Source organism: Electrophorus electricus, chromosome 6 (genome assembly GCF_013358815.1).
Source record: "Electrophorus electricus isolate fEleEle1 chromosome 6, fEleEle1.pri, whole genome shotgun sequence".
In the NCBI taxonomy this organism is placed as follows: Eukaryota; Metazoa; Chordata; class Actinopteri; order Gymnotiformes; family Gymnotidae; genus Electrophorus; species Electrophorus electricus.
The window spans coordinates 14,633,956-14,659,669 of record NC_049540.1 but is presented as its reverse complement, the minus strand read 5'-3'; the positions used below and the strand labels follow the sequence as shown (position 1 = coordinate 14,659,669).

Here is a 25,714-nt window from a genome sequence, read left to right as displayed (position 1 = left end):
TACTGGGGGAGACAGAAGAACATAGAAAAGAGATAGAGAAAGGTAGAAAGTGCAATTTCTATCTTTGTAGAAATTGTACACACTGTACACACTGTACTCACAGTTTTCCACTGTACTCTTATCAATAATGCAAATCTTCCTCTCTCTGCTATATGTGAGATGAGAAGGTAATCACTAAGTAATACATGTAATAGGCAAACACTAGAATAGTAAGGTTAAGGCATGGATATAATGGCCTCATGGCTGGCTGAAATAACCAGAAAAGTTAACATAACTAGAGAGAGAGTGGGTTTCATAACAGTTTGGCGATGATAGCTTAGTTAGATTTCATCCCAAATTGAGCATGTAGAGCCTGTTATGTTTACAACAATACATTGTTGGCCATACGTGATTAACAAGTCAAGATGGGAAGTCTGTTATAGTGACTGAGGTGCGCTGAGAATCCATTGTCCATACAATACATCTGAAACATGAACTTGTTAAAAGAAAGGGATGGAACAATTAAAAATCATCTTCCGGTCTCGTTGTGATCCTCGCAGGAAGATCTTTCACAAGGATAACATTAAATTCCAGTGTTCCTTCAGGAACATGTTCTTTTTTAAAGTTTCCCTTGATCTAAGTATGCTAGCTTGTGAAGTCATCCACTTGAGGTGTTTTATGACATTGTTGCGCCCCAGTTCACAGCTGGGGTTGTAAAGTTTGGGCCATGTGTCCTGGTGGGGTAATAAACCTTCCTTACGGAGTGGTGTGGAGACCTGATGAGGAAAGGGAGCACACTTTTAACAGAGCTAAAGGTGTTCGTGTATTTGTCAAACAAACACAGACATATTGCTGTCTGTCTTTGGTTCTGTTTGTTAGATTTAGTATTATTTATTCTATTTGTCCCACTCGTTATGGTTTCCTTCGTTAGTTCCGTTTCAGGTAACATCCAAGACGCCGGCACTTCGCATGTGTGTTCGCTCTCGCTTACCTCCCCTCCTGTATTATAGTATATACTTAGGTCACACTCTATTGATGCGAATGTGTTATGGGTTTTGAAAAGTGTACATGGTATTGAGTGTGAGAAACAACTGTAAAAACTGCAAGTCGGATGTTTGTGACTTTTATTTTGGAGTCTAGGTTATAAGAGGAAGCATTTCTCTTTTTCTTTCTCTCTTGGTTTAGCAGGGAGTAGATTTGAAAGTGCTTTGACACCTGCTAAAACTTTTTAAAGTGATTAAACCCTGTAATCCAGAAATAGGGAACCTGATTGGGCACATAATTAGAAAGCAGGAGAGCTTGATTTATATACATTGTTTGGGGGGGTGGGGTGACTTGTGTGGAATTCTGGATGTTGCTGACTAGTGAGGGTGTGGCACTGAGGCAGATGCATTTCCTTTGACATTACAATACACAGCCAAGTTTAAATGTTGTTTTTCACTTTCATCTCACTTTTTTTCTTCAAAGAATTGTCTTTAAAATTGAGACTTCAATTACACACTTGATTTAGTTTCAGCTTGTAAATGAATCTCCCATGTATTCATTTAAGGATTGTTGGTGAGAGGAGAGTTCTATTCTCTGAGAGAAATGAAAAGATTGCAGTTTGTTCAAGTCTAGTGCATTGCTTGGGTTGTCCTACAACATGCCCCATTTAGATCTAGATGAGCAAATCTACAGCTGGTTTGTGGTAAAACCTGTCTAGCATATAGAATGTACCATTCTGTGTTTGAACCCTCCTGTAGTACAGTTCCTTGTACATGCAATAAGGGAAGCTGCCCGGCTTTTCCCAATGATTATTTACCCTGCTTATATTTTGGTTTGGGAAGATGAATTTCTGTTGCATGTCTGATGAAGAGTGGGAGAGAAGGAGAATTCACCAACAGATCGAGAAACAGCTGAGAATGGACAACAGGAACCTACAACGACAGCTGAAGCTATTACTTCTAGGTATGTTTGTGTAATTTTATACACTTACTCATTCATTGTCTTTCACAACCATCTAGCAGACAATTTAAACACAATTGCTATAAATCTACAATGTTTATAGACATTAAACTTGGTTTCATTGCACTGCCTTTAGCTTTGATTATGGTACACATTCACTGTGGCATTTTCCATAAGCTTCTGCAAGATCACATTTATTTCTGTTGAGTTGCATTAATATTTCCAAGATCTACTGTTGATGGGTGATTTAGACCACTGTGCAAAGTCTTCTCCAGCACATCCCCAAAGATTCTCAATAGGGTTCAGGTCTGGGCTCTGTGGTGGCCAATCCATGTGTGAATTTTCATGCTCTTTCACAATTTGAGCCCGATGAATCCTGGCATTGTCATCTTGGAATGTGCCCCTGCCATCAGGGAAGATAATCCATTGATGGAATAACCTGGTCATTCAGGTAGTCAGCTGACTTCATTCTTTGAGCACATAACATTGTTGAACCTAGACCTCACCAACTGCAGCAACCCCAGATCATGGCATTGTCCCCACAGGCTTGTATGGTAGTCACTAGGCATGATGGTGCATCACTTCAGCCACCTCTCTTCTTATCCTGACGTGCTCCATTCTGGAACTCAAAGATATTTCCCCACTATCCTTCCACATTTTAATAATGCATTGGACAGTTCTTAATGCATTGGACAGTTCTTAACCTGATTTTAGTAGTTTCAGCAATCTCCTTAGATGTTTTCTCTGCTTGATGCATGCCAATAATTCAACCTTTCTGAAACGGGTTAACATCTTTTCCCTGACCACAGGATGTCTTTTGACATGGTTGTTGAACAAATGAGAAGCTACTCACTGCATCAGTTAAGGTTAAATAACTTGTTGCCAGCTGAAACATAATCACCCATGCAGTAATTATCCAATGGGAGGCTCTTGCCCATTTGCTTAGTTAAATCCAGGTGGTGACCTTTGGCCAGGAAGTACGTTTTATCGATAGATTCTGAAATGGCATAATATAGTAGGTCTGGGGAATAGTATACATTGTTAAATATTGTATAATGGTGCCAAAAAGCTAAGTAAGCACCAATGGGCCTGTCTCAGTTCAGCCAGTTCAAGAGATCAATGCAGGAAATTGAATGCTTCCTCATGTTTCTCAACATTTCTGTAACAAACTTCACCTCTTTGTAAAACTTGATTACAGTGCTTTCAACAGCTCACTTTTATGTGGACAGTGCTAGACAATGTACTGAAAATGGTATCTGAAGGCATATAAATGATCAATGTGAATAAAAAAAAATATATAGTTCCTTTGGAGCAGTTGATTATCAAAATGGTTATCCCAGTAATTGTGGAATTTGAATTTTCCCTGTCTGTCATGGTTGAACACACTGGGAAGAAATGGAATGAAGTGCATAAGAACAAACTTCGTTTTAGACAAACCGCACTGGGAGGGAAAACATCACTGAGCAAGCAGGGGTGAATGAGCTACATCTCCCAGGTGTTATTGTTCAGGGGTAGCAGAGCACTGCATGGTAATGATGGAATTTGGCTTTCAGCAAGGGGTCCAGCATCACTCCTGAGGACACAACTTGCCTAGTGTGCGAAGGAGGGGAGAGGTCCCACAGGAGGAGCTCCAGGAGTGCCCTCATGGCAAATTCAGAAGACATTGTCCATCCGGTGGGGGGGGGGGGGGGGTTGGAGGTGGGGGGTGTACACAGGGGTCTCCTACAGGGAGGTATGACAGGCCTGAGAAGGGAAATGTGGCAAGGTGGAACACCTGTTTCATAACTTTGGAGGGGCCTATGTAGTGATACCTGTGCATTTTCCGTTGAGGAGCATAACTTGCACCATTCACCCAACCAGTCACTGCAAAAGGTGCACAGGTTCCTGATTCAGTCACTTCGTCTGCACATTGGCCCATGTTTGTGCCTAGAAGTTAGGGTTACATTGATGCCCAAACAATCCATACATGTCCTTCAGACTTGCATGATAAACTGGCTAAAAATCAAGTGAAGTTCATAACTTGTGTATTGATTAACAAATGTAAAAATCTGAAATGTATATTTGTCATAGGAGCATAAAGAAGCTAATATCAACAAAATAAATAAATCACAGGTATCCATATCTGGAACCGAAATCTAACTGTGGCTTCCCCCCACCCCCCCCCTCTTCCTCCCACTGGTAAATTGTATTTCTCACCAGACTCCTAAGTAAATGGAGGTTGGAAAATCCGCAGCAGGGCTGATATAAAACGATATGCAAAGGATTGCTTATAACCATGATGGACTAAGAATAGGTTCTTAGATTTTTCACAGTACTCAAGTACACTTCTTCCTTGTTTTCAACTGTCTCTAGGTGCAGGAGAGAGTGGTAAGAGCACCTTCATTAAGCAAATGAGAATCATCCACGGGAAAGGTTTCTCAGAGGAGGACAGAAGCGGCTACACCAAGCTGGTGTTCCAGAACATATTTACTGCGATTCAAGCCCTCATCCAAGCAATGGAAACACTGCATATCCCATTCTTAGATGACAAAAACACAGTAAGAACTTGCTGTATGCATATACATGCACATATATTACTATTAGCATAATACAATACAAGTCTGCGTTAAGGTTTAATATTCAACATTTTTGTGACATGACTCCAATCTAGTTTTGATTGATCAAAACAGGCTACATTTACCATTTAACATACAAAAGTTCATACATGGGAACTTGAGTGCTAAAGTACATTCCACAGAATGTTTTAGACAGAGGTCCTTCATCAGCTATGCTGGCAAAGTGCTTCTGAATTAGTAGTAGTAGTAGGATACTTTTCATATATAAACTGGAAGTGTATAAATCCTAACATTAATTCCATGGGGTTTTCCATATACTTTTAAAATTTTTTTATATACTTGGTATACAGTAACTGCACTGTTTACTAGTTGTAGTAAAATATGTAGAGTTTGCAGTGAAGTCATACATGTTTATACAGAGGAGAGTGAATGGTGTGTGAATATCTATCTATCCCACTCACTCTCCTCTGGGTGGTCTTTTTCCTTCAAGTTCTGGTACGTCATGGTACAGCTCCTCCCCGAACGTCTCCTCTTGTGTGCGTGTTCCTCAATGTGGTCACACCTGCTCCTCATTGTCATTTATTGTGCATGTATAAGTGTCGTTTACGTGTCTGTGTTGTCGCTGTTTGATCCAAGTAGTAGTCTGTGTTTAGAGGTGAAAGTGATCTGTAAAATAAAGATGTGTTTGACATGACTTGTCCCCGCATCCTGCTTAAACCTCCAACGTTACAGAAACGCAGACCAACAAAGGATACCTGGGAAGGGGAGCAAAAAAGGAAGGGGAAGAAAGGAGGTAAACGCCCTCACAACCTGCACAGCAAGACCCTCCATCATCCTGGCCTCGCTTCGTACTTCCACCATGGGGAAGGAGGCCGCCACGGGATGATTTTCAGGGGGCCCCGAGTGTGGTCCAGGGTCGGACCTTGCAGAGTCCTACAGACTGCAGCTGGACCCTGAGGATCGGCACGTGGAAGCAGACTCTGCTGGGTCCTATGACCCCTACATGGACTTCTACGAGGGTTACGGATTATGGAGTGCAGTGATATTAGTCTGTGGTCGGACTTGGGGTTCAACTATGGGGAGGACCCATCTATAGAGGTGGAGGAAGTGCTCTATGGGGATCCTCCCAACAGTGACGTAGAGTCTGCAGACACTGAGAGCGACGAGCCTCCGGCACTTAAGATGCCGCCCGAGGCTCCACCTAGGAGGTAACACTCGGTAGTGAGCGAACCATCCTGTGTGGCACAAAGAAGGAAATTCCCTCCACTAGGGCACACAGCCCCGGAACTCGTGTGCTGGTACCCAAGTCTCATAGAGGCAAGGGGGAGGTGTCACCAGTACCCACCCCAGAGACGGGCAAAGCAACTGGTGCACCTCCTGTAACAAGTGCACGGAAGTCACTGCACCCCAAATCAGCAAAGGGTGATTCCCTCACAGGCGTGTCTCCCTTTGTATCTGGCCTTGTCTGTCATGATCCTGCTCATGCTGGCCGGTGTTGGGTGGCTCGGTCCCCTGGCCTCGCCATTTGGCATTGGTTTCGGGGCCGCAGCCCGATAAGCTGGTGTGCCGAGAGTCGTGCAGTCAGGCAGGGGCTCTGTCATGTTATGGCCCTTCCCCCGAGCGTGTGCACGTGTGTCGTCAATGTGCCCCTGCCCTGTGTCCCACATCTGCTCCTCTGTGTGTGTGTGGCACAACTGATCTCCTGCATCCTGCTTAAATCTCCATCTTATTGGTCTACATTATTTTAGATATGTGTCTAACAACTGAGAGCTCAATCCTTGTAATGGCATTTATTTCCATATGCACAAAGGCACTGGGAGCACTGCACATTCAATTCCAAAAGAAAACATGGAGATATCAATTGTTGAACTGAAAAAGAATGGGCTTCATTTAGAAACTCAAATAGTTACAGAAAGTTGTTTAGAGATTTAGTCTTTCTGTTGATAACTGAACTAATATTTAATTGTATAACCTTTTATTTCTGATAACTGCTTTTACATCTGTGTCATTGAGTCAACTGACACCTGCAAGCAGATATTCCAGGCCAAGATGACTGGGCTACGTTCTACAGTTCTTCTGCATTCTTGGGTTTTGCATCAGAAACAGCATTTTTGATGTTACTCCACAAATTCTCAATCGGATTGAAGTCTGGGGATTGGGCTGGCCACTTCATAACATCAATCTTATCGGTCTAGAACCAGGTTGTTGCCCGTTTGGGGCCGTTGTCCTGCTGAAACACCCATTGGAAGGGCACTTCAGCATAAAGCAACATGACCTGTTCCAGTATTTTGATATAGTCAAGCTGGTCCATGGTGCCTGGTATGCGATAAATGTGTCTGACTCCAAAGTATGAGAAACATCCCCAAACAATTGTTTGCACCTCCATGTTTTACAGTCTTCAGTGTACTGTGACTTGAATTCAGTGTTTTTGGGCCATCTCACAAACTGTCTGTGGCCTTTGGACCCAATACGAACAATCTTGCTCTCATCTGTCCAAAGAACACATTGACTGGCCACTTCTCTTTAGGCCAGTCAATGTGTTCTTTGGCAAACTAACTTTTTCACTTTTTTTTTTCTTCCCTATTAATGATACTTTGAGGGTTTCTTGCAAATAGTTTGGCTTCACGTAGGTGTCTTCTGGTTGTTGCAGTACTTGGCTAACTGAAGATCTTTTGATATCCCTGGAGCTGATCATTGGATGCTTCTTTGCCATTCTTGTTATTCTATGATCTATGCAGATGGTAGTATTTCTTTGCTTACCACTTGTTTTGGGTTTTGTTTGCCATTTTAAAGCATTTGAGATCATTTTAGCTGAGCGGCCAAATATTTTCTACACTTTGTTTTCCCCTCTGCAATCAACATCTTGATCAAAGTTCTTTCTCCTGTGGTATGATGTCTGGAATGACCCATTTTACTCACCGAGCAAGGACTAAAACAAACATTTACAGCATTTGTCATAATTGACACCTGTTTCCTTATAGAATGAATGACCTCACTAGTTGAACTCTATGCTGCTATTAATTTGAACATGCCCCTTTCATAAAATGAGTCAATTACACGCAATTAGCAGCATGCATGTCATGACTGTTGATTCTGTTTGTTGCCCATACACCTAGTCATGAATTCTTTTCCCATGTTGTATTATCTTTTCTGCCAAAATCAGTAATTTTAAATACATTAGTGATGTTAGACTGCTATTATTTTGCACATAATGGTATATTTTCCTTCAAGTTCCTTTTCCTTTCAACTTCCAGTCCTCCCAGGTGGAGGGTCCTGTATAGGACTTTAGCTATTCTCAGTACTATACACTTCTGGACGGATATCTCAGATGTTGCTACAGCCATTATCCCAGTTTGGGGGTCACATCCCCTAAATCTCCAATTACTACTGGAGCCACTGTTGCCTTCACCTTACACATCTTTAACAACTCTTCTCTTAGCCCTTGGTATTTTTCAGGCTTTTTGTGTTCCTTGGTCCTGATGTTGCTATCACTTGGGATTGCTAAATCTATCACTATGGCCCTCTTTTGCTCTTTGTCCTTCACTTTTATGTCCATTTGGTTATCCGTTAACATTTCGTCAGTCTGGATCTGGAAGTCCCATAGGATCTTAGCGCAATCATACTCCACCACATTCTCCACTACCTTTTGTTTCTGTATACTATGCCAGCCACATGTTTATGACTTTCCAAGTATACTCTGCCTGCTAGCATCTTGCATCACGCTGTTAGTTGCTGGATTGTCTCAGGGGCATCTTTGCACAGCCTGCATCTTGGGTCCTGTCTGGTGTGGTAGATCCCAGCCTCTATTGATCTTGTATTCAGGGCTTGTTCCAGTGCTGCCATGATTTGTGCCTTCATGCTGTCTTTTGGTTCATGCTTTTCCAGCAGTTGGTAGGATTTCTCCATATCAGCCACTTCCACTATTTGCCAGTGGTACATACCATGCAGGGGTTTGTCCTCCCTCGATGGTTCCGGTTCTTCCTCATTCCCATCCACCTCAGGTTTCTGCTGTCTGATGTACTCACTAAGCACTTCATCAGTTGAGGCCATCTTTCTGGCATACTCCTGGATCTTGGATGTTTCATCCTGGATAGTGGCTCTGACACTCTCTAATCCCCAGTCTCTTTGCTTCGGCTTAGTATACAGTGCTGGATTTTGGACGAAACCCTCTGTGCATTACCTTGTCTTGATGTTAGTTACTTCTATCTTCTCCTTTGGCCAGCTAATTATGCCAGAGGGTTATCTGATGACTGGTAGAGCATAGTTGTTGATTGCCTGGATTTTGTTCTTCCCATTCAGCTGACTTCTCAGGACTTATCTCACTCTGTAGGTATTTCACTCTAGCTGCTTTCCTTGTGGCCTCTTCCTGTTTCCTTTGGGATTCCAAGGTATTTGTAGCTGCCCTCAACATCTGTTGTTACCTTTTGATAGTATGATCCCCTTAGGTAGTCCTAACTACCTATCCTCCCCTTGTAACCATCCAACATATGATGATGTTGCTGTATATCCTTGGTGAGATGAATTAATGAGTTGAGGTTTCATTCAATTCTGGCATATAATTGATGTCATCCATGTAGAGGAGGTGGCTAATGGTTGCTCCATTCTGTAGCTAGTAACCATAGGCACTCTTGGAGATGATTTCACTAAGGGGATTCAGGACTATGCAGAAAAGCAGCAGGGGGATTTTACCTTTTGTAAATCCTGCTCTTGATGGTGAATCATGCTATTGGCTTGAAGTTGACCTCGAGGGTCCTCTTCCACAGCCCTATTGAATTCTTTATGAAGGTTCTTAAAGTCCTGCTGATGTAATACATCCTCAAGCATTACAGGATACACGTGTGGAGCATTGAATAGATTATTGGTATATTGGACTCTAACCTACTATACTGGCTAGGATGTAGCCTATGAGTAAATGACAAAGTCATTCTGGATGCCGTAAATGTAAATGAATCATAGGCTTTCTGGTAGTCAGTCTAGTTGATCTCTTTGGTGTTATCCACCATGTGCTAGGCTTGTCTGGTGTTCTTTCCAATGCCTTTCTGGGCTCTGCTCATGTGTTGAGCCATGTGCCTAGTCATCTTTGCCACACTGATGCCTGACAAGAGCTTGCAGGTTATCTGCTGGTAGTTGGATGGAACTGCCCCTTTCTGGGGGTCCTTCAGGATCATGACAGTCTGGCCTTCAGTTAACCATTCAGGGCCCCTTCTTTCCATTAACAGCTGGATTATTTGTGCTGCTAGATGCTCATGGAGTGCAGTTTAGCTTCTTTAGCCAGTAGATGTGGACCATGTCAGGGCCTGGGGCTGTACAGCTCTTCATATTAGACCTTTTCTAGGATGTCTGCTAGCATGATGGTTACTGGATCCTGTTCAGGGAGGTTGTTGTGGTCTGCTCTCATGCTCAACATCTACTGGGCATTGTTGTTTTGTGATGTCCCTTCTCCCATATGCTTTTCCCATATGCATATCAACAGCTTTGGATCTGTTACCCTGCCACTAAGAGTACACTTTGAATGGCTCGTGGAAGCCAATCAACAGCCAATCTTTGAGAGCTGTCAATCTTTGCATGGCAGTCTCCAAGGCCTCAGGATGGATGAGTTTGTCTTAATTAATTTTGCTTCTGTTTCATAAAAAAATGTAAAATCTCTCAAACCCTTTCACCTAATGATTTCTGACCATCACTTAGATATATACCAGCTGTTGTAAGGAAATTGACTAATTGAGCTCTTTTCATTTGGGGTAATAAGTTTAAAGCAACCTGGAAATAGGCTAGTGCAGAAATAGCACTGTCAGGCCTACTATAGACTAAGGCTTTTTTGGACATAAGGTTTTTGGTTTTTTTACATCAGTTTTAATAAATAAATCTACTAAAATCTATAAACATTTTTCACAGGTAAATATGCCTTTCATACTTCGAGATTTCATGCAGACTTCATTTATGCCTTATAGTGATAAGTTGTAATTGTGGTATATTGTATTCCATCTCATTTTAAACAATACAATGTTTGAGAATGAACATGATCCTGAATGTCAAATGTACACTACTTTATGAGTAGTGTGAAGTCAGAGTCAGAATGTTTATTTATTTTTAGTTTATAATTGTGAATGTGCATTCATTTTCCAGAGATTTGTTCCTATGCTAAGCAGTATGACACCAGAAACTGTGTTCAAAATGGAGGCATGCTATGCTGAAGCAATTAAGAGTGTGTGGAATGATCATGGTATGCAGCAATGCTATGAGCGCAGAAGAGAGTACCAGCTCTCAGATTCAGCCAAATAGTGAGTTCCTGGTCCTCTCTGTTTCTATTTGGCTAGTGATTGCCTATTCAGTTGCTGACTTTGAAGTTCAATCAGTATGGATTTGTGGCTAATATTTTTTTTTAACTTATGTAAATAATTGTCATGTCACTAATATAATATCAAGAAATTATAGATTTTGTATGATTTTGTATTTTAGTAGACATTGTATGTAGGTCAATCTGCATCAGTGCTTCTAATTATTTGTGAATTTGTTTTTGTTTGTTAGTTACCTGGATGACATAGACAGAATCTCTGCTTCTCTTTACGTGCCAACCCTGCAGGATGTTCTACGAGTCAGACTTCCTACCACTGGAATTATTGAGTACCCCTTCAACCTCGGCTCTGTTATCTTCAGGTTAAACTTTTGTACTAAAAAAAGTTACTTTGGGCTAAAATAAGTGTAGTGTAATTACTGCCAGCACCTTCTAATTCACTTTAAACTACTCTGTTCACACAACTCATCTTTAAATTAGATCTTGAATTTTAAGGGGACCTCTGTAATCACCAAATTACCAAAATATTTCCTAGCAAAGTAATTAAGAGAAGGTTGGCAGCTAAAATCCTATTTCAGTTCCATAAAATGCTTTCAGTGACCCCTAGGAGCTTCATGACTAGTGTCATCCTGGTTTGCCTGTTGCCTTAACGGAGACCAGTTTGGGCCAATTCTTCTTTCTTTCAGGCCTGCCTGTACTTGTCTACATTCTGAGATGTAACTTTAACTTGCTTAACATCAGACTTGGGATTACTCTGCTGGGTATCATTTAGTTTTAATAGGAAACCGGTGATCACTCTGTGTATCATTCATTTTAACAACAAACCTGGGATTACTCTGCTGGATATAACTTGTTTACTGGACATCATGTTCCTTTACCAGAATATCTTTTATTTTACTCCTCAGCACCTGTCAAGAGTTTAGAATATTTAGAAAATGTCACAGCAGCATTTAACTATTTTATTTGTCATCATCTGCATGATTCATTTTGATCAATTTTCTTCCCTCAAAATAGCCCATTCATAAGAAACTGTAAAAGACATAAGCATTAATATCCATAAAAAAATGTGAGGTTTGTGTTGATACTTCTACAGTAAGCGCTTTACAACACCTTAGGTTTTAAAAATATGAATTGCTTTCCTAATTAAGAGGTATTTGTTAGTTTTTTTCCCAGATTTGACTAGTTTATGTTAAATGTGTTGATATGTAACACATTTCTGGTTCATTAAAAAAAAAAACATGCACATATTGTCATTACAGAATGGTTGATGTGGGGGGTCAGCGGTCAGAGAGGAGGAAGTGGATTCACTGTTTTGAGAATGTGACTTCTATAATCTTCCTGGTAGCACTAAATGAATATGACCAGGTCTTGTTTGAAAACGCCAATGAGGTGGGATACCGTTCTAGTCTATTACTCATAAAAACTGAGAAGATTAAATTGAATCAGAGGGAGTGGAAAAAAAGGTATCTTAAATGTCTACACACCCTCCCCTTGCAGAACCGCATGGAGGAGAGTTTGGCTCTTTTTAAGACCACCTTGACCTACCCTTGGTTCGATGAGACCTCCATCATTCTCTTCCTCAACAAAACAGACCTCCTTATAGAGAAAATCTCCAAGTCCCACCTTGAAGACTACTTTCCTAAATACAATGGTGAGGTTTAAAAAATGTTGTGTCCACCAAAACTATTGAAACAGCAATATTTACAAAATAGTTTTGTTGCTGCTCAAGCAGTAAGAGTTAAGATTATTGCTCTGGGAAAAATCTCAATTATGACACTATTGCCATATTTTAGTAGGATGAGCAGAATGGGAAAGTATGCGCAATTGAAGCTCAGTTTTTTTTTGTTTTTTTTTTAAACGATTGTATCTTGTTGGCACAGCTTTTGTACTACTGATTAAAAATTCTTAGAACAAAACATTTTTTTCTGCAACTCTGGAAATTCTTAGCAATTTTGCTTACATCTTGTAATTTCCAGACTAATCTTATTATTATTATTATTATTATTATTATTATAGAATACATTTTCATATATTTCTCATTTCATTTAAGATGATAACGCTATGATGCTTTTGGAAAACAGGGGCTTTGTCATTTTTCTTCATATCCCTCTGGAGGGGGAGAAGTGTGAAAGTGGACTACCATTCTTTTTAGTTAATTACATGGAACAATTTACTACATTTTTTAAAAGATACAACAGAGTTTTAAAATATATAAAAGAGGACACTTTATATAAATATTTTTAAATTTTGGGTTGCCATATCCTATAAATAAATTTTAACTTGATTCGAAATATTAGAGTAAAAAAGCTATGCAGGAAACATTTTTTCAAAATGTTTCAATAAGTTGTATTTTTTTTCCCCAGGCCCTAAGAAGGATGCAGATACAGCAATGAAGTTTATTCGCCACATGTATGAAGAGCAGAACACTAAACTCAGTACAGACTGCAAGCGTATGTACTCACATTTAACATGTGCCACTGACACCGAAAATATCCGTAAAATCTTTGTAGATGTGAAAGACACCATTATGAGAATCCACTTAACTGACTTCAACTTGAATTAAAAAGGTATACAGAATACAGTATATGGCTTTTATATTTCAGATGATTATTTACTACTCTTAGTTAGAGGCTAAATTGTGCCCTCTCCAGGTTTTGTAAGTCTCTTAGCCTGTGGTAGGAAGATGCCAGAAAAGTATAGTACAGTCATAATAACGTTTCAAATAATAACATCTAGCCAGTAATTTATTAATTTCAGTGGAAAGTATGGACATATGGACACTTCTTATTAATTTACTTTGTGAATGCTGTCCATCTGTAATCTTATAGAACTACAGATCTGTGCCCTAGTCCGTTATCAAATCGAAACCAGATTAGAATTCAGTCTCTAGTTTTTGAGGATCATGGATCTATATCTTAAAAACATTAATCACAGTGTGAAATTTAATGCATTTTAATTTCTAAACAAAAATGTTCAAGCATTCATTTACTGACAAAATTGTAGGGACTTGACATTGTGTATTATGTAGAGATTATTGTTTACCTGTTTATGGTATATTTTGTCTTGCAATTTGAAGTCTTATGTTTTGTTGAAATATATATACTGTATAAATAGAATATTCCTAATAGTGCAAGATTTATTTCAAGTGTCATTGTTTGAATACACTGTTGTATTTTCAAGATTCTTGCATGTTTTCATTGTTTTGAGTTTTGTCTTCAATAATGCATAAGTACTTTTTGCATTTTAAATCTGGATATTGCACTTTTATTACTATACTAAAAAAATCAAATGTGTTTACATAAACCTTTGCATCTGATTAGCTGTTCCTTTTGGTATGGGTTATACCATTATACAGTTTAATATGGAAAGGGGTGTACCGTATGACAGCTTCGCATACTACGTATACCATTTTTAATTTAAAAAAACTTGTACTTTAACTTTTAAATATTTGGATAATGTAAATATATTTTAAACTAAAAAGTCCTATATCCCAGTTAACATAAAGTGAAGACATACTACAATTTCACTCTCAGTTGAATTAAACAAGCAACAATCAACATGAGGGCTCATATTTCTAAGGAAAGATCTTTTTTCAATAGTCTTTTATTGCAACTTGTGGACATTTAAATTATGACAAGCCCTCGTGCGAGTGGATTTCTTTTTCATAGTCATCACAGGTGGGGATGACATTGTCCCAAAATCTCCCTGTCACTATCTCTCAGTGTGCTCAGAGTCGTCATCAACATCTAGCTGTGTGGAGGAGCTAGTGTGTACAGCAGAGACAATCTAGTAATGTCTTAAGTGTCATGTGTTCCTCCTGTATGTGGCCCCTCCTGAGGTGAATATGCTGTAAGCCCTTGGCACTTCTCTCATCTTACATACTCGAGCAGGTTACCATCCTTTATTTTCTGTGGCCATCCAGTGTGGTCCATTTGCAAAAGGGATAATTATAAGCCTTGTAGCTTGCTGCAGCAAAACTCTGAGTCAGGGCTGCTCTTTTGCCACCAAGGTCAGTATCTTAAGATTCACCGAGCAGTGTTTTTTACATTACTCTAATGAATGCACTAGCTACCTTTTTATGTCTTTGCCTGGTGTATATACAATGTTTACATCATACTTTTGTATTTGGAGTTGTATCTGTGTATGGCCACAATACCTTCAAGTGACCGGTGATCACATTAAATCCCAATTGTACCTTAATACACATTCCGTACACATGGTTTGAATTTCTGACGAGCATAGAACAATGGCCCTTTTTCAGTCTGAGCTGAATTCAGCGCTGCACAGTGGTCATGAAGTGTAGGCTGTGGGCCACCAGAATATCTTCAGAAGCATCGTCTTGTATCAGTCATTTCTTTTAGATTGTAGAATGAAGAAGATATGGCAGCATCCAAACTTCACCTTCAGCTTGCTAACTCCTGCTTACTGAACCAGCCACCACACTGACTCATTCGTCAGCAGTTCCTGAAGTGGGACACTTGGTGTATAATCCCTAGTAGACCATGAAATTCTTTTTTTGTCTGCTGGCATATTGTGAATGGCAGACACTTGGGATGAGTGTTGGCAGATTGGTGGACTTGGTGGTAAATGATGAGCACAAATAATGTTAGTGTCTTGATAGTGCAATTATAAACATTTAAGTATTTAGAATTTGGCTCATGATGATTTGCTGCTTTGAGAATAGTTAGGCACTTTTCCTGTCCAATATTTCTTTGTAATGAGCTTCCATGAATTCTTTCCAAGATTTCCAGGTACTTCCAAGAAACAGCACAATTATTACAATCCAACAAAATTGTCTTTAGATTGCTACTATTTGTTTTCTAGTATTTACACAGAACCAAATGCACAAAGATAATCAAGTCACCAATACCCTCTAATAAATGCCATTCTACATTTACTTAGTTATGCCAACTGATACTGCAAAACTTGATAGCTTCCATGTTCCATGGTTTCCCTGTCTTGGGTGTTCTGGTTCCATTCTGTAGTTTCATTAGATTTAAAACCCTGATGCTCACCTACAAAGTCAAAAATAGACCACCATACATAATGACAGTGGTCAAAGCCTGTTCTGAACCTTGAGTACTTTGAACCTCAAATACATCTCAAAATTTTTTATTTTTTACGGCGCTTTTTACAACAGATGTTGTCACAAAGCAGCTTTACAAATGTTCAATTCTAAGTCCCCAGTGAGAAGCCAAGGGAGACAGTGGCAAAGACAAACTCCTTAGAGCATATTGAAGAAACCTTGAGAAGGAACCAAGACTAAAAGCCCTCCTTTCAAAGCCCATCCTCCTCTGACTGAAACACCATGCTTCAAGACTCATGGAAGACAAGCGTTGAGACTATTCTCTGTCCTGATTCACAGATGGTGAATGAACTTCCTTTGCAGTATTCAAATGTAGACTGAAGACTTATCTATTTGTGAAATATTGAAATTACCATTCATCATGCACCCATGTTGAGTAACTGAAAGTCTAGTACTTATTTTTTGGTTTGTTTGTTTATCAGATGCTTATTGTGGTCATCTGATATAAAGTTTATCCTTATTTTGCACTTCTTTTAGTTATCAGCATTGATTCCTGCATTTCAGCAGTATTCTAGTTCAGCGGTATCTTGAACCTGCAGTACTGGCTAGGGTACATTCTAGAAGTAGATGACAAAGTACTTTAGAAAGTTGCTCTGGATAAGAGTGTCTGCTAAATGCTGAAAATGTAAATGTAAACCAAAAAGCTATTCAGTTTACAAAGAAAACAGAACTGCGAATCCTCATTCCTGAGTAGTGTATTAATTGTATATTATTGTTCATTAATATTTGTTAAAAGAATAAGGCTGGTGATTTTCTATTTTTTTCTTATTGTCAGTAAATCCCATGAAAAGACCAAAACCAACTTTTTAGTATCTTACTATGTAGTATTGTGTGTGATTTAAAAGCCTTATTTGTTTGTAACAGCTCTGTTGTAGTGTTTCTTTAGAAACAGCTCTATAGATTAATGATCATCACTTTCAAGAAGGTTATTAGTCTGTAGGGTCTATTTTACAACAGTGCCCATATGTTTGGTTAGGAAGAAATTAATTGGCTTCATATTTAATTGAACAATTAGAAAATTCATCATCTTTGCTCTGTATGCCACATTGGATTTGAGATGAATTAGGATTTTGCACTCCAAATATGCAATCAATTTAGGACTATGAACACGGGTAACAACCAATTCTGCAGTATTCTTTAAATCCAAAAGCACCTACCAAGCAGGTTTATCACTGGGAACTTGTTTTCCAACAATTAAAGGAACTAACTGAAGAAGACACCAGTTTTCATTGGCGTTGCCATCTATTGTGTTTCCTGTAACGTTTGTTGTAAAGTTTTAGGTAACAAATGAGGGCGGTTAGTTTTATCCCTGTCGTGCTTGCCCCCCTCCTAGCATCTCTGTCTCCATGGTTTCCCTGTTTTCATGTTATTGTTTCATTTTCTCCATTCCAGTTCCAGTCCTTGTTTTGGTTTTCACTCTCTTTTGCATCACCTGTGTCTTGTTAACTCAGATGTTATTCCTTACCTCCATTTGTATTCCATGCCTTGTGTTTGCGCTGCATGTTTTATCGTTTATGTTGGTGGTTTATTTCTGTAGCTTGTATTAATAGTTTGCTTCCCTTTTTGTCATTGAGTGTTTGTTTTATTTTATTTTTGTTCACTGTCTATTCCCAAACTCTCGGCATTGGTAAATTTACCCTGGACTGTACTAAATACTAGAGTGAGACAAACACTTCAATGCACCATACTAGTTCTACAGGAACTATGCCCTCAAATAGATTATGGACAATATCTGGAGGGTAATCTCATGTCTTTTTTTGTGACCAATTGGTTCAGACTTCTTTGTCTCTGATGACCAATGAAGGGTGACAGCACTCATGTCATGACCTTTTAAATTTTCATGTCTGAAGTGGCTTCTTTGGAGATAGTGTTTGCTGAATAAACACATGCTCTCTGGCTGTGAGTCACTAAGAATCACTAAGACTTTGTGTGTTTTTTGATCATGCTTAAAGAACACTATTATTCATCACACCCCTTTTCTTGCACTGTTTTGACATAAAGATGATTAATGTCCTTGTTTCTGCACTCAAATACTCCTCATTGGTCCTGAATGCCACAAAGCTGGGCTGTACAAAATTGATATATTTTCCTGAGAAACTACAAATGCAGCTAGCCCATGAGCCCCCAGATTATCAACAACACACTGTACTGTGCCCTGGAAAAATGACCCAAGCTGTGGGCTATACAGTTCTTGTTGGCCCAAATTCAATACGTCATGCAGTAGAGGCTCAGAAATTCTCATAACCATAACCTTTAACATGATCAATTTTGCACAACAAAACTAGGTAGATTGAGAATAGAGCAGAGCTGCAACCAGGAAGAAAGTTACCTGAAATCCAGTACACTGCACATAGCTTGTGTTTCTTACCTGACATCTCTAATGGCTCACAAAAACCAAAAACATCAGTGTATATGCATAAGGAAATCCTTAAATTACCTGAAAAAGGGATTGCTTTTATGATACTTGATGTCCTGAAAAGACATATATTGGTTTAGATTTGGAGAAGAGGATGCATGATTATCAACTATATCTTTACACCCAAGTAGCTGCTATAGACACCTCAGAAGGTAACATACTGAAGCTCTTGCTGGTGCCCACTTGACATGTTTGACACCTTATTTACCTTGTAGTATTGTTTACATTGTTTATTGGGCTACCCTTAGCTGTAAATGATTATTAGTAGAAATGGCAAGGCTGAGCTAATGTATTATTGAGAAATTAACTGGAAGGTTCTGCTTGTCGAAAGCTGTACTGTGTGTTGAGGGCACTGCGGCAGAGGTAAAAATGAAACATAACTATTCCAATAACTCATTCATGTGACACAATCTCATTTCAAAAAATGTTTGAAGTTTTTGATACAAGGAAAATTACTCTCTACTAGATTTCCAGGAAACAAAAAGCATGTAATTATTACTAATTTTACACTCCTTACATGTAAAACTTCAACATGACATTGACTCACATAAGTTTTAAAAGCATTCCATGTTTTGAATGAGCATGGGCATGTCTCTGGCTGGAATGGCCGTGCTTCAACTAAGTGTTTTATTAGCCAATACATCGTAGATACACTTTTAGAACACTGTTTGCACCTCCACATTCAGAGCCTAGAAAAGAAAATGGAAGTGTCAGTGATCAGCAATAATTTAAAGTCTAAAAATATATTATTTCTAAGTGACAGGTATTGTTACACATTTCTGCTTATCTGAGGCAAATTCTCCAGAGTAAAGAATACTTACCTCCACATTTGAGCCTCAGGGCTTAGCATCCATCAGGTGAGACTTGTTGACAAATCCAGACAATTTATAGGTAGCCTTCACACAAAAACCCCACAAAAACATCTATCTTTCATAGAAAGTGAGAAGTATAAAGTTTACAGTGTTTCTATTCTAAATCTTGCATTTAAGATTAATCCACAAATTACTTATTTACCTTCCATTAAGAATTAAGGACTTTAAAATAAGAATTTAAAACGGGCTCAAGCCCAACAGAGCTCCTGCTGATACTGAGTGGTTTAATGTTATAGTAGTAGAAATCAAATCAAATTTATTTATATAGTGATTTACAACAGTCCAAGCCCCCAGTGAGCAGCCAAGGGAGAAAATGGTAAGGGAAAACTCGCTAGAGCATGAGGAAGAAACCTTGAGAGAAACCAAGAGTCAAAGGGGGTGGGGGGTGGTGGTTCATCCTCCTCTGGCCAAAACAATAGCAACAATATAACAATAAGTAGCAGAATAGGTAGTGAGAGAAAAAAAAAACAAATAAATAAAAAGAAAGAAATGAGCAATGACTGTCTATTCCAGTTTTCTAGAAATTCTTTAAAAAAAAAAACACTGTGTCATGCACCAGGCCTCACTCAATCACACACACAGCAAATCACCCACATAGCCCCATTCACCCTACTCCTGTAACGGTGAGCAGTAAGGAGGCGGAAACATGTGCAGACAAGCGCGAGATTTATAGGGGCAAATCCAAAGTCGTAGTCGTCAGAGTAGTCCAGGGTCAGTTTACCGATACGGAGATTACTAGGATACATGATAAACAAACAAAGCACACAAAGGCAAAACAAGGGAAGCAGGCTATAACAGAGGCTTAAGAAATACAAAGGCTAGACTTAACACACAGGCTTTGATTCACAAAAATCTTTGTGGAAAACGAAACTATGGAATGGAACCAAAACACCCAAGACAAGGAAACCATGGAACATAGAAGCACCCCCCCACCAAACGTGCAACACTAGGGCACGCAAAAACAAGAACCACCAAAACAGAACAGAACAGACCACGAACAGGACTATGACGAGATAGCAACAGGAACAGAACGAGCAAGATGCGGAGGAGGGGCAGGACCCAGACGAGAGACAGGAACAGACAGGGCAGAAACATGAGCCGAACACGGGACATGATGAGGAGCAGGCACCGGAAGAGAAGAAACCAAAGATACAGAAGCAGGAGACCCAAACACAGAAACCGGAGGAAGAGGAGCAGAAGCAGGAACAGACACAGAAAATGGAACAGGACCAGAACCAGGAATGGGCACAGAAGCGGGAGCAGGAACAGACTTAGGACAACTAAAGTGCCAGGAGGAAGGCCAAGGAGAAACAACAAAAGATGACAAACGACGAGGGACGACCAGAGGCACAAAAGGATGAAGAAAACAAAAACACAAAACAGACCAGACCAGAGACAAAGGGACAAGAACAAAAACAGACACGGGCACCAGAATGGACACATGGATGGGCACAGAGACAGAAAAAGGGAGACACAGGAACCAGAACAGGCACAGAAACAGACAACAACAGGAGCAAAAACAAAACCAGGAAATGGAGAAGGCAACAACGGAGACACAGAATGCACATGGGGAACATAAGGCCTGGGAGTCAGAAGGCAGGTCCAAGGACATCAAGGAGACCGGTGACAAATCCATGGTGCACAGAGGCGCAGCTGTGGCATTCAGCGGTGGGTCCGGAACGATCACCAGAGGCAGGTCCAACAGATGTTTAGCCATGGGAACAGACCTGGAACCAGGACATGCAGTGTCTTCCACGCCGGGAACAGGAACTGGACCAGGACGGGCGGCGTCTCTCATGGCTCTTAATAACCCAAAGAAACCCTCCAACGTTCTCATCTCCTCAGTGCAGTGTTTCAACAGTATTTCAGCCCACTGCAAAAACCGAATATTTAAGAAGTCAGGTGGTTGTGGACAGAGCAGGCACTGAAAATATAGTCTGCTTTGCAAAATAAATGCCTCTAATGAGCCCTCCCCACTGAATTTGTGAGGGGTCCCCTTTTCAGATGGGAGAGACCAGGGTTCCCCAACTCTTATGTCAGACAGCAGGTCAGTGTCCATGCTGGGAACAGAAACCACAACTGGTGGGGCAGAGTCCTTTGTACCTGGAATAGGAAAGGGATCAGGCTGGATGGTGTCCTTCACGATGGGAACAGGAACAGACTGGGTGGCTTGCAGGATAGCCACAGGTTGTGTGACACTGGAGGAACACACAGATACAGAACCCACTTGGCAGTTCTCAGAACGCACATGGGCTATGGGGAGCTCGCATTTGCGCTTGAGCACACACCGAGTGCCTAGAAATGGGTTATCTGAGCCTTCACTCCACCTATTCACGTCTTGCGCTGCAGGCCTCTCCCCTGCAGCATTGCTGAAGACGGGTAGACTCTTGGCGCTTACCTGGGACCTCGTCATCATCAAAATACACGGAATCCTGCTTTTTTCAGGAACAAGGAGACACCCGTGTACCCGCAGCATCAGGGGATTTTCTCTCTCTGGTTTGGAGGCACTGAGACATAACGAACTCGGATTGTGTAGAAACAGCCAGAGTTTCGTCCCAGCGGAACAATTACCTCCCAGAGTCTCGCTCTATCGCTGTGTCTTTGTTCGGTTGTTCATCCTGTAACGGTGAGCAGTAAGGAGGCAGACGCATGTGCAGACAAGAGTGAGATTTATTAGGAGCAAATCCAAAGTCACAGTCGCCAGAGTAATCCAGGGTCAGTTTACCGATACAGAGATTGTAACAACAAAAGAACAAGGCAAACCATGGGAAGCAGGCTATAACACAGACTAAGAAACACAAAGGCTAGGATAAACATATAAGGGTAGACTTAACACACATCTTTTGATTCACAAAAAAAATGGTTCTGCTTACATACAGACATTCAATGAACAGCAAAGACATGAACTTAACAAGTCTGGAAAACCAAATGAGGGGCAAAGAAAATGAAATGAGGGAAACCATGGAACATGGAAGCTAGGCGGGACTAACCGTGACACCTCCAGCCCATCAATCACCAGTCACTCCACCAATCACAACACACAACCACATTCACGGTACTTATTTATCACACACATCTGCAATTCATTCCACCTTTCCTATTTAACCCCACAGGACCAGTCCTTCAGTGCATTGCATTGACCGTTGCCATTATGAGAACATGTCTTGCAAGCCTACGAACTCTGAGACTAAACAGTCTTTTGTTTGGATTATTTCTTTGTTACATTTGTGCCCTCAGTTGGCTCCAGTTTGCCTTTGATGTTTTTGTTAATAAAATACCTTTTTTCTCTCACTCACACCTGTATCCTTCCCTCTATAAATGTCACACAAGTCATATACTCTTGCTTTATAAGGCATTAGTAGTTATAGCTACATGCTGAATGAGTAATTATACAAGCTTATGGCAGGTGTTTTAAAACATTATAAATGCCATATATATATATATATATATATATATATAGGAACTGTTTCCATTATGTTTTATGTAATAATTAATTGCTTTTATTGGAATATACATTCTTTATAACTTTTGAGTACATTCTTGGTATCATCAGTGATCACCACTAGACGAAACGCTCCCCTTCCGCTGGTCACGTGGTATGGCCCGCTGCGTGATGTATGAGTTCTCCGTTGACTGTAACCGTTTGTAACCACGCCTATGTTGTTAAGCACACATCTGCATCGGTTTAGTCTTGTCTCGTTTGTATGTATTTAAACCCTTCTTAGTGTGTATATTATTGTTAGTCATTGATCACGTTCACGTTGTTCCAGTTCGTATATTCGCATTCACAGTTTATGTTATAAAATGAGTGCCGGTGTGTGTAGCTTATGTTAATAAACGTCTGTCTCCGTCAAGTGAGTCTGTGTATCCTGCTCCGTGCCTTGCGGCGCTTTGGCCGTTACACCAGGTAACATGTTAAGGCAGTTTGAAGGTTGTTAATATTTATTTGTAGTCATACTTTATTCTTAGTTCTTTTTTTCTAAACATTCCACACATATTAATCGCAGTATGTTAAACATAATTGTGCAGTTGGGTACAGGCGGTGGCTTCTTAAATACTCATTGGTCATTTGTGAAAGGTTGTGATCCATCAGAGAAGAATACAAGCCACCTGAAAAGGTGTCAGGAAGTGAAACAGGTGACTAAATGTGGTTAAAGGGGATATATTGTGTGGAAGTGGTGATTTAAAAAAAAGTGAATTTGTCTACTGCTCTTTCAGTTTCTTTGGATTTCAGAACCTTTATGAGACAAAAAAGGACTGAATGTGTTCAGATGGGCATGCAGCAAAATCCCACATCCCATGTGCTGAAAGTAAGTATCGCAGGAATCTCTAAAGTAATGCATGGTGTTCTAATTCAAGTACTCTAATGGGGCATTTTTGCTTAGTTTCCTCAGTGTAATTTTAAGGATGAACCTAATGCCTTTTCCACAAACATGGGGAGGGTGGAGGAATTAAGAAGGGGAATAGCCACAATTGTTGTTTACCTGTAGGCCTATTAGTTTTAAGCATGTAATATGTACCTACAATTTACTTGTTAAGTCTTGTCTTGAAACAATAAAATTGTTAGATGCCCTTGAGTGATTAGTGTCTCTTTGCAGTTCAAAGATATGAGGTGGGAGTATAACTTTGGCAATTGTCAAGTTGGTGTTAAATATACTGAATTATGTCTTTGTATTTCAAATTAAGCTTTATGTAGTTATCGTGACTATATAAAAAACATTTATCCACCTCTTCTAACAATGACCGAAGGAAATAATTGCCAATATCCATCAGGTCAGTATATGTGTCAGCAAGGGTTGTTCCAGCCTTGGGAATTAAAGCTGAACGTTGTATTCCTTGTTCATGGCACTCTCATAATACACATTGTCAAGTTTTATGTGCTTTCTGTACACTGAGTACTATGAATGTCACTGTCATATTTGTTTGACTTTTACCGGGTTTTCTGTTTGAGTTTAAATGTCAGATTTAACACTTGTCATTATCCTAGATACAGCAGAAAATGTGAATGTAGTCTTTAGCATCCATATGCCTGCATGAAGTGTGTGCATGCAAAGGGAACAGAACTGTTGAATTCGGCACAGCACCAGTTTCTGCCATGCTCTTAGCCAAACAGACAGGGTGGGGTATGGAGGAGTGTCTTAAAGTAAATGACATGAGGTCTATGTTAACACAAAACAAGGTTCCATTCCAGAATAGTTTTTCAAACAGGATTTCTCAGACAAGTCATTAATGCGGATTTAACCTTTCAGTGCAGATTCAGGAATAGAATGTGTCTGTTTTTACACTACCCATTAACCTTCCTCCACCAAACTTTACTGTTGGCACTATGCATTCCATTAGGTAGCACTCTTATCCAAACCCCCTGGGTTTCTGTGCCACTCAGATTTGTCCAATAGTTAAGCCTGATTCATGGCTTCAGAGATCACGTTTATCCTGCTGTTTACCACTTTGTGGCTGAGCTATTGTCACTCCTAAATTTCAATTTTGTAATAACAGCACTGATGGTTGACCAGGGCAGAAATTGTGGCCTAGGTGGTATTCTAGGACACTACCACGTTTAAAATCACTGAGGTCTTCACTGTGAACCCATTCTACTGCTAATGTTTGCCTATGAAGATTACATGGTAAAGTGATTAATTTTATTCACATGTTAGCAATGGATGTAGCTGAAGCACTTGAGCTCAATAATTAGGAGGGGTATACTTTTGGGCTGATTGTGTTGAGGATTTAAGCATGGATTGAATTTCTTGCTCAGTCTCACTATTCAAATATTCCATTTTAAAGAGCTCAAATATGGAATTTATGCTCAGCATAGCCATTACTCTTACAATGGCCTTTCTATTGCAGGTTTCCACTGCTGTTTCTTCTGAAATTATATTTTCCTGTGGACAGATGTCCTCTGTATGTATTTTTCAGATGACTGTTGAAGCTGAAATTTCTTTGTTTCGGAAGAAATGTATTCGGGCTATTTATGGGTTCCTCTCACCTTTTTAAACCTTTTTGTATTGAATGGAATTCATTTTTACTTTTGACCTATGAAGCACTAATGTTGGTTATTTCTGGCCTGCTACATGGTTTGTTATTGCTATATTCACAATTGGAGCAGTTTGCGATTCACATCTAAACAGTAGATCAGCAAGCAAGTATTACTAAGGTAATCTTAGCCAAGGAGCAGAGACATTTTGCTTACATTTATGACATTTAGTTGGTGCTTTTATCCAAAATGACTTACAATCATGGTGGAGTACAACTTGAGTAATTGAGGGTTAAGGGCCTTGCTCAGGGACCCAACAGTGGCAACTTTGCAGTGATTGGGTTTGAACTTGCAACCTTTCAATTACCAGTAGTGTACCTTAACCACAGATTATTATTTCCTGATTTTTAATTAGTTCATAGTCTATCTTTACTTAGAATTCCTACATTTATAGTCCAGAGTTTTGGCCAGCTACATAAAGGACATGCTATTTACTAACAATCTCCACCATTTTGAGTTCAAGATTTTCAGACCTGTTCATACTGAAAGATAAAAAATATCCATCACATTAAGTTATTTAAAAAAAAATTTATTTG

General features: G+C 39.8%; 1 protein-coding gene across 1 annotated transcript; it reads left to right on the top strand.

Annotated features, from left to right (window-relative positions):
- Nucleotides 1-1,805: 1,805 nt before the first annotated feature.
- LOC113586948 (guanine nucleotide-binding protein subunit alpha-11-like) lies at nucleotides 1,806-13,333 on the top strand. The gene is made up of 7 exons (XM_027025384.2): nucleotides 1,806-1,926; nucleotides 4,276-4,460; nucleotides 10,602-10,756; nucleotides 11,004-11,132; nucleotides 12,030-12,159; nucleotides 12,268-12,421; nucleotides 13,134-13,333. The coding sequence occupies exons 1-7, from the start codon at nucleotides 1,806-1,808 to the stop codon at nucleotides 13,331-13,333; spliced, it is 1,074 nt and encodes a 357-aa protein (XP_026881185.2).
- The last annotated feature ends 12,381 nt before the right edge of the window (nucleotides 13,334-25,714 follow it).